Genomic DNA, 10,317 nt, shown 5'->3' on the forward strand with positions numbered 1-10,317 from the left:
AAGGTACCTATTACTTAAAATTACTAAGCTGAATGCCCAGGTTTCCTGAATCGAGAAAATTGTTTCAGATAAGTATTGCATCGAACAATTATATGCATAGGTATGTAGAAGTTAGCTACCATGCATTCATATTCATGATATTTAGGTAGGTAAGTACCTACTACGTAGTGTTATGTACGCCACAACTACGTAGGCGTATCAAATTCCTGAATCGAATGACAATATTGTTCTGTACCTAACTTTACTCAGTCTGTAACTAAACAATTCGTCAAGATAACAATTCAGTCCACTTCAAGGCAAAGAACGAATCGGCTGTCTTGACTCTTGATTAAAATTATTGTAAGTGGTCTTTAGTAGATTAGGTACCTTACCTTCTTATTATCTTACCTAGATTTTTCTTATTTTGTAAGTTTTCATAATTTTTGTGTGTGTAAATGTGGATTTATTAATAATACGTGATTATAATCATTCTTATTGTGTACCTAGTTAACTAGTATTAGTTTCAGATTTTAATAGCCGGCATTTCAGTATCTATCTAGACTTTAAATTGCATAAGTTTGTTTTTTTTTTAAATGCTCGATTTTATCTGTGGTTGTCGTAATTTATAGTACTTATTTATTTAAACACACAATTATTGTTGAGAAAAACTCATAAGTTCATGTAAACAGGTTGTAGGTGGGACATATTATCTCTTCAACCGTAATAGGTAGAGAGTTGAAATCTACACATAATAAATCTATTTCTATTACAGTTAGTTGTACCTAACAACAAATCTATAAGTACTTAATAAAAATTTAACAAGTGTAAATTGAAAATTTATAACACCCCTGAGAAGTGAAGGTTACAGTAACTAGAAAAGAGATGATAACTTTTAAACGGCTGAACCGATTTTCTTGGATTATAGCTAATAACACTCTCGATCAAGCCACCTTTCAAACAAAAAAAACCAAATTAAAATCGGTTCATTAGTTTAGGATCTACAATGCCAGATACACAGATACACACGTCAAACTTATAACACCCCTCTTTTTGGGTCGGGGGTTAAAAATAGCCGCCATGAAATTAAAAAAAAATTAAAAACTGTTCTTGTACGACGGTACGGAACCCTTCGTGTGCGAATCTGACTCGCACTTGACCAATTTTTATGCTTAATTATTCCAGGTCTGTCATTTGTAAGGCAACATGGTAACCGTGTACGATGAACAATTTGGCACGTTTAACGGTGAAACAGTGAAGAAATTCACATGGGAGACTGACAGTGGATTTGCCGTCTCCGTCATATCCTATGGCGCTATCGTGCAGTCAATTAAGGTAATTTGGACAATTGGTGTCACGTTCAAAGACCTATGATCTTGAATTGAACCTGGGCAGTGGGTGATTTATCGATCTATGTACTAGATCCAGGGATGTATAGATCCGGGGTTCGATTTCCAGCAGGGGCAAATGAATTCATAATTTCTAATTCGTTTCTGGTCTGGTCTGGTGGGAGGGAATGGCCGTGGCTAGACACCACCCGGCGAAGCCATACCATACGTAGAAACCAATCAGGGGTATGTGTGATTTAATAACTAGAACTAAGATAAAATAACTGCTATCCCCTTGCAAGTAAGACCGTTACTCTCATAGATAACATTATCACTTACCACCAGGTGATATCGCAGTCAAGGGGGCGCCACTGTGTTAAGCAGATCGTCAAAAATACATAGTTTTCCATTTTCAGGTACCAGACAAAAGCGGCACTTTAAGCGACGTAGTACTTGGTTTCGACGATCTAGACAGCTATATAAAGCGCAATGACCCCCACTTGGGCTCCACTGTAGGTCGGTGCGCGAACAGGATCGGTGGCGCCAGCTTCCACATAGATGGCGTCACCTACCAGCTCGCCAAGAACATTGGAAAGGACCACTTGCATGGCGGCATCGTTGGCTTTGATAAGGTGAGCTGTGATGTAACGTGGACTCATAACTCCAGGAGCTGCCATATCATGGATGACGTATTGAGTGAACCGGATTGGTGGCTTCCACTTAGACGGCCGCTTCCAACGAGACCTACCAGCTGGCCATGAACATTCGGAAACGGTATAGTGGCTTTGATAAGGTTAGGAATGAGTCTCCGATTCCGACCACAACCGTTTTTTCTATATGTAGAAAGGACTTTCCATACCCGTGGTAATCCTTCAAAGGGGTCGTTTATAAGTATACCTATTCGTAGAAATAAAAATAATAGGGAAAGGCTACTCAAACATAGAAGCAGGGAATTTTCTTCGTGTTTCAACTAATGGATATTTCGTTTGGTGTCTTAATCTCAAATCAGCTGCTCTCCAAGCTACGCGCTACTACTACTCTTCTATGGAGAAATTCATTTCTGGTTTAATGACGAAGATATATCTAGGAAATATTGCTAAAACCCAATAAGTTCCACCAGATCCAATAGAGAATTATTGAGTTTTAGCAGTACACCTGTCATCTACCCTCAATATTATGATTCTTTAAAACAAGTGTATTAAAAGTTTATAACACCCCCGACAAGTGAAGGTTACAGTAACTAGAAAGCTGATAACTTTCAAACGGCTGAACCGATTTTCTTGGATTATAGCTAAGAACATTCTCGATCAAGCCACCTTTCAAACAAAAAAAAAAAAACTAAATTAAAATCAGTTCATTAGTTTAGGAGCTACGATGCCACAGGCAGATACACAGATACATACGTCAAACTTATAACACCCCTCTTTTTGGGTCGGGGGTTAATATAATAGATTTGCCAAAGTATACTTATTATTGTTCTTAGGTTAACTGGAGTTCTACTGTCGATGGAAGCAAGGTCATCCTCAGCTACCTGTCCAAAGACTGCGAGGAAGGCTACCCTGGTGACCTGGTGACCAGCGTCATCTATGAGGTCAAAGACGATGACACGCTGTGTGTTGAGTTCATATCCACCACCACAAAGAAGACCGTTGTGAATTTGACCAACCATTCGTATTTCAACCTGGCGGGACATGAAACTGGCGCGATAGAAGTCTACAATCATGTGATAATGATAAATGCTGATAAGTAAGTAGGTATAGCTTAAGAAGATAGCGGAAATGAATGAATGAATGAATATACTTTTATTGTACACCACAAAATTAGTACAGAAAGACACATACAAAGCTCAACAAAATATAGGTACAATTTGGCGGCCTTATCACTACCTAGCCGTCTCTTCCAGGCAACCAAAATGGTCCAATGGATATTGTTAGGACAAATGAAAGTCTGCTGGAAGCTTGAACTGTTTAATTAGGTACGGAGCTAACATTGTCGACTATTAGAAACATTACTTGTAGCCTCACACAACTATTATATAACAAGGTCGGACATCTTGACAGACTTAACCATAGACTAGACCATAGACACTGGGTTGCCATTGTACAATTTGTATTTATATTGTCCTGTTCACATCTCCCCTCAATATCAAAACAATTTTCCCCTTAATCTCTTAAATGCTATACCCCCTAACGCTTTTGTAAGTATGTCAGCAAGCTGTTCACTTGTATTTATATATCTTAACTCAATTATTTTATTCTCAAGCTTTTCTTTAACAAATGCTTGCTTTATTTCCAAATGTTTAACTCTAGAATTACCAGTTGCCATCTGTGCCATTTTGATAGTGGACTGATTGTCTTCATAAACAGTTATGTTCACATCAAACCCAAATGTCATCATAATATGTTTTAGCCAACAAGCCTCACTAGTTGCTAAACATAGAGCAATATACTCTGCTTCTGTTGAGGACAATGCTACAGTCTGCTGTTTTTTTGAAAACCAAATTACTGAACAACCAAATACTTTAAAAATACACCCCGATGTTGATTTACAATCATTACAACCACCCCAGTCACTATCAACATAGCTTACAACATCATTATTACAGTCTCTATTATATGTCAAACACAAGTCTATAGTCCCTCTCACATATCTTAAAACATTTAATAATAATTTATATAAAAGCTCTGATGCACAGCTTTGATAGCGGCTTAAAATATTAACCACTGCACAAATATCTGGCCGTGTGCCCATGGCTGCATACATCAGGCTTCCCACTAACCTTCTACATTTATTCTCGACTTCAACACTCTCTGACCCTTCTCGCTTTAAAATATGAAAATTATAATTTTTATCAATAGGTAACTGCAATGTTTTACAATCCAACATGTTATACTGAGACAACAGTTTTATTAAATAATCTTTCTGTGAAATAATAGTGGTTCCCTTTTTAATATCCTGTTTTACATCTATCCCTAAAAATTTACCAATTCCTCCCATAACTTTCATCTTAAAGGTTTTACACAATACATCTCTTAGTTCACACAAAGATTCCTCATTACTTCCAAAGTACAAAATATCATCCACATATAATAGCAAAAATGTTTTTTTGTTCCCCTTCACATTTTGAATACAAACAAAAATCCTTATCACATCGTTTATACCCTAAAGATATCATTACATTGTTGAATGTTTCATTCCAATACTTAGGAGACCTTTTTAAACCATAAATTGACTTATTAAGTTTTACATATTTAGTATCAGTTCCCTCTGGTAGAATTAAATACAATTCCTCGTCAAGTTTTGCATTTAAAAAAGCTCCACAAACATCCATTTGATTAATTTCTAAATTTAGCTTAGTAGCTACAGACACAAAAATCCTAAATGTATTTAACTTTGCCACAGGGGCATACAAGTTCTCATCACATTCTTGTTGAAAGCCTCTGGCCACTAATCTAGCCTTATAGCAATCTGCCTTTTTCTTTAAAACCCATTTCGAGCTTATCACTTCCTTTCCTTCTGGTATCTGATCTACTTCTGTCCATGTATTATTTTCTTTTAGCTGTGCAAGCTCTTTTCTCATAGCCGTTTTCCAATTTTCAGCCTCCGCTGACATAATGGCTTCTTTGTAATTTCTGGGTTCAGCAATATACAAATGATAATCGTCTAAATACTTTGGCTTTTCTACCCTTCTTCGCAGTCTACTTTCTTGTATTGGATTTTCTTCTGTTTCTATATTTTCAAGTCTCTCTTCTTGAGTTATTTCAGGTATTATATCAGGTGTCACATCCGGTTCTCCTTCTCCTTGATTCTCTCCTAGATGAGGATCACAGAATTCTTCTTCACTTTCATTAGTTAATGAGGAAGAGTCCTCATAACTATTCTCTACAGGAACGTCAAGTAAAACTATTTTTTCTTTAGTCTGTATTTGTTCTTTTTGCCTTTCTTGATTAATAAATACTACATCCCTCTTAGTATGCACTTCCTTTTTGTCTTCATAATATACCCTATAACCTTTGCTATCATCATAACCAACAAAAATAGCTTTCTCTCCCTTTACATCCAACTTTCGTCTGTTTGCCTTAGGAATGTGGACGTACACATGATCACCAAATACTCCACATAAGCTCTGAATGTCAAAATCACGCTTACAAAATGTCTCATAGGGTGTCTGTCCTTCTACTCTACTCTTTGACGTTCTATTCAATACGTATACTGTGGTGTTCACTGCTTCTGCCCATAGATCCTTTGGCAAGCTCCTACTTTTGAGCATAGACCTGGCAGCTTCTACAATTGTTCTCATATCTCTCTCCGCTTTACCATTTTGTTGAGGAGTGTGGGCCACAGTTGTCTGATGTTGTATACCTCTCTCTTCTAAGAACTTTTGCATATCCCTATTAATAAACTCGCCTCCATTGTCCGTTCGGATCACTTTGACTTTGAGCCCTGTCTGTCTTTCTGCCCATGTAACAAAAAGTTTCATCTGAACAAATACATCACTTTTCTTCTTCAGAAAATATACTACACGGTAATTCGAATAATCATCCTTTATCAATAAGAAATATCTAGAGCCTCCTATGCTATCTACCTCCATTGGGCCACACACATCGGCATGGACCAACTCTAAGCATTCTTTGGTATGCTGCTCCCTTCTAGGAAAAGGTAATCTATGCATCTTACCTTCTAAGCATGACTCACATTTAAAACTTTCTCCTGTATATGTAATGCTATTATTATTGAGTACTTGTTTTACATACTCCATACTCTGGTGACACAGCCTCTCATGCCACTCGGTTAATGAAGCAACAGCTGCAGCACCTTCGTAAACATAGTTTGACACTTTCAGTACATAATAATTTCCCTCACGACTTCCTAAAGCACACAGTAACTTGTCTTTGTAAAATAAACACTGTTCGTTCAACATTGTGACAGTATAACCTCTTTTAGTCGCACTTGGTATAGAAAATAGATTAATTTTAATGTCCGGAACATGCAGTACACTGTTCAATGTTGACTCAACATACATTTCTCCATTATACACATTTAGTTTTACATCACCAACCCCAACAATAGGCAAACACCTTCCATCTCCAACAACAACAAATTGATTTGGCATAGACACTGAATTATAGTTTGTAAACAGTGAACGATCTCCTGTCATATGGCTGCTCGCACCACTGTCAATCACCCAGCATTGATTGTATGCTCTATTGTCTATGTAATTCAGAAACTCACTCTCCAACTCTGTTGTCATAGCCACCGTGAACGCATTTCCTGAGTTTCCTTTCTTCGATGAATTTCCACTGTGTTTTTCTGTATTTTCACGCTTAGGACAGTTAACTTTCAGATGATTTAGTGACCCGCACAGGAAACATTTGCGATTTTCCTTCTCACTCTTACAATCTTTAGCAAAATGCTTTGGATTCCCACATTTGTAGCACTTTTTGACAAATCCACCTCGCTTCTTCGCAAACAATGCCATGTTATTCTCTTCTTTATCTTTGTCTCTGGCTTTCAATCTTTCCTCTTCTACAAGCAGGCGTGCCACCAAATCATCATACTTTTGCTTAGAAGTTTCAACTGACTCCCACGCAGAGATAAAGTGACTATATGTGGCAGGTAATGACAATAAAACTTTAGTCATTAAAAATTTCTCTGACACCTCTTCACCTGCCTGTTTTAATTGACAAGCCATCTCTTGAACTTTAGCTAAGAACACTGACAGCTCTCCATCTTCAAACTTGCATTGAAGAAAACGTTGTTGCAACATCATGGTACTTGTTGCTGATTTTGCTTCAAAAACACTATGTAATTTTTGCCACATTTCTGCCGCCGTCTCACACGTTAAGACATGAACCATGGCCGCCTCGCTCAGCCTAGAAACTATTATCGTTTGGGCCTTGACGTCCTTCTTCGCCCACTCTGTCATATTTTTTTCATCAGACTTTTCCGTTCCATTCACTACAAGGAACACATCCGCCCCTCTCAGGGTAACCGCCACTTGGAATTTCCACACATTCCAATTTTTCTGGCCTTCTAGTTTTATAACGTTTGAAGTCGACGCCATCGCCATTGTGTGAACATCCATTTTGCGAAACTCCAACGCGCTCACTCGTCGAAACCCTCGTGTGTGCCTGATGTCGTACTATTCTCCGCACGACCTCCTTCAGACGCCACTTTCGACAAAACACACCGCCGTTTTTCGCCGTCAACACTAACTCTAGTGTAACATCGTCACGCAATATTATTAGCTCCGATCTTCACCTAAAACAGAATTATGAGCCTGCTGGGCCACATAACCTGTTAGGACAAATGAAAGTCTGCTGGAAGCTTGAACTGTTTAATTAGGTACGGAGCTAACATTGTCGACTATTAGAAACATTACTTGTAGCCTCACACAACTATTATATAACAAGGTCGGACATCTTGACAGACTTAACCATAGACTAGACCATAGACACTGGGTTGCCATTGTACAATTTGTATTTATATTGTCCTGTTCACAGATATAGCTATAGATATTAGAGGTAGGTGGTGCAAGTATACATTACACTAATATTATAAAGGCGAAAGTTTGTGTGTGTGTGTGTGTGTGTGTGTGTGTGTGTGTGTGTGTGTGTGTGTGTGTGTGTGTGTGTGTGTGTGTGTGTGTGTGTGTGTGTATGTTTGTTACTCCTTCACGCAAAAACTACTGGACGGATTTGGCTGAAATTTGGAATGGAGATAGATAATATCCTGGATTAGCACATAGGCTACTTTTTATCCCGGAAAATCAAAGAGTTCCCACGGGATTTCAAAAAACCTAAATCCACGCGGGCGAAGTCGCGGGCATCGGCTAGTTTATATATAATATTAGAATAAATAAATACATAAATATATAAATAAATACATAAAAACATATTAAAGTGGGTGTGGGTGGGCGGGAAGTGGGTGGATGAGGAAGGCGGAGGATCGTGTGTGGTGGCGCGCTCTTGGGAAGTCCAGCTGTGGACGCGAACAGGCTGATTGATTGATTTAAGTATAGCTTTACTATTTTGAGCATTAAACCTTGTTGAAGACGGCGTTCAAGTATGATATTTCCTGCCCTAGGCTCTTTATTCGACGTACTCCTAACTAAGCTAAATATGAGGCTAAGAACGCATTTTGAACCGGCGGTGCTAGAATCACATCATATACTCTCACACTTCACACTAATATTATAAAGGCGAAAGTTTGTGTGTATATGTGTGTGTGTGTATGTTCGTTACTCTTTCATGCAAAAACTACTGGATGGATTTGGCTGAAATTAGGAATGGAGATAGATAATATCCAGGAATAGCACATAGGCTACTTTTTATCCCGGAAAATCAAAGAGTTCCCACGGGATTTCGAAAAACCTAAATTAATCAATCAATCAATTTATTGCAAATTTGGGTATATACATTGGTCAACGCGGACGAAGTCGCAGGCACCATCTAGTGTACGGAATAAAATAGTGTATCTTATTCTATAAGAGATTATCTAGTTGTAGAGGAAAAGACGGCTGGTGTAAGCTGTATCTTTTCGGAATTTTTTTCTTCTGCAGGTTTGGTCATGAAGTTTTCCTTCAGCAAATTTCCTAAGCAAATGAGATAAAATGGAGATCATTCCTGGCGCGCTCCTTTGAAGGCCTATGTCCAGCAGTGGACGCAAACAGGCTGATTGATTGATTGATTAATTGAAATTAGATAAATCTATACTTATTTTCATGTTATTACCTATTCCTAATACCTATTACAGAATAACAGAAACAACTCCTGAATCGATACCCACGGGCCGCTTCATCAAAGTGGGAGGAACGGCATACGACCTGCGCGTACCAGCACGACTTGGGGACGCAATGAAGAGAACCTCAGATTCCGAGCTATTTGACGACAACTTCTGTGTGACAACTTATGAGAAGAAGGTAAAGGACTTTTTCTTTTGTCAAACACAGGGGTTATTCCACTAATCCCCTTTGACAATCCCCATCAATGGTGATTTGTGAACTTTCTTCCGCAAATGGCAATCCATTCCATACATCATCATAATCAAACACTCGCCGGCATACTGACTACAAGTCTCCTTTCAGAATGGGAAGGGTTTAGGCTATAATCTACGCATATGGCAGACTTCACAAACCTGTGAAAACATGAAGAACACTCAGGCATGCAGGTTTCCTCATGATGTTTTCCTTCACCGTTAAAGCAAGTGATATTTAATTACTTCAAACGCACACTTTAACCTGTACAGGTTAGAAAAGTGCAATAACCACTAACCACTTACTTTTTCAACTTTCATGACGTGTAATGCAAACGGGAGACTATGAGAGATAAAAGTGACAGAGTTTCATGATATACAAAGAATCAAAAGCTTAATTTGCTATAATCCGCTATTTTTTTAGCAAATCAAGCTTTTAATTCTTTGTGTCGTCATGGACTTCTGCAAAGTAACGCTTGCTTCTATATTTGCAGGCGCTGACCTTTGTGTCTCGAGTGACCCACCCAGCTTCTGGAAGATACCTCGAACTGTACAGTGACCAACCCGGCGTACAATTATACACAAGCAACTTCCTCCCTTCCCCATACGAACCAGCCCTGGTAGGAAAAGGGGGGGTTGGCTACAGACGTCATGGAGCCTTCTGTCTGGAAACGCAGAACTACCCAGACGCTGTGCATCATCCAGGGTTCCCCAGCGCTATCCTGAAACCTGGAGACGTTTATAGGCACAGGGTCAACTATCATTTTGGTGTTAGCAACGATGTTGGACCTGAAGTTGTTATTTCGTAAACAGAAAGAATATTTTTAGGGTTCCGTACCTCAAAAGGAAAAATAGAACCCTTATAGGATCACTTTGTTGTCTGTCTGCCTGTCTGTCCATCGTGTCTATAGGGTACTTTCCGTTGACCTAGAATAATGAAATTTGGTAGGTAAGTAGGTCTTATAGCACAAGTACAGGAATAAATCTGAAAACTGCGAATTTGTGGTTACATCATTTAAAAAAAAATTAAAATGTGTTT

General features: G+C 38.5%; 1 protein-coding gene across 2 annotated transcripts; it reads left to right on the forward strand.

The window, feature by feature from the left end:
- Positions 1-240: 240 nt before the first annotated feature.
- On the forward strand, positions 241-10,149 carry LOC123876315 (galactose mutarotase-like). Of its 2 annotated transcripts, none has more exons than XM_045922538.1 (6): positions 241-339; positions 1,162-1,311; positions 1,721-1,936; positions 2,788-3,050; positions 9,060-9,225; positions 9,773-10,149. In XM_045922538.1, exons 2-6 carry the CDS (start codon positions 1,183-1,185, stop codon positions 10,085-10,087), a joined length of 1,089 nt encoding a protein of 362 aa, XP_045778494.1. In that variant the 5' UTR covers positions 241-339; positions 1,162-1,182; the 3' UTR covers positions 10,088-10,149. The 2 variants fall into 2 exon arrangements, with proteins under 2 accessions (XP_045778494.1, XP_045778495.1); XM_045922539.1 differs by having other exon boundaries at positions 250-336; positions 1,178-1,311.
- Positions 10,150-10,317: the final 168 nt, after the last annotated feature.

The sequence above is a fragment of the Maniola jurtina genome, chromosome 21 (genome assembly GCF_905333055.1).
Source record: "Maniola jurtina chromosome 21, ilManJurt1.1, whole genome shotgun sequence".
Lineage (NCBI taxonomy): Eukaryota > Metazoa > Arthropoda > Insecta > Lepidoptera > Nymphalidae > Maniola > Maniola jurtina.

Bases quoted from the DNA above. Each gene is read 5' to 3' on its own strand.
- LOC123876315 (XM_045922538.1), top strand. From the start codon at position 1,183: ATGGTAACCGTGTACGATGAACAATTTGGCACGTTTAACGGTGAAACA. The intron at 1,937-2,787 runs GTGAGCTGTGAT...TATTGTTCTTAG, and splicing joins GCATCGTTGGCTTTGATAAG to GTTAACTGGAGTTCTACTGT. The intron at 9,226-9,772 runs GTAAAGGACTTT...CTATATTTGCAG, and splicing joins TGACAACTTATGAGAAGAAG to GCGCTGACCTTTGTGTCTCG.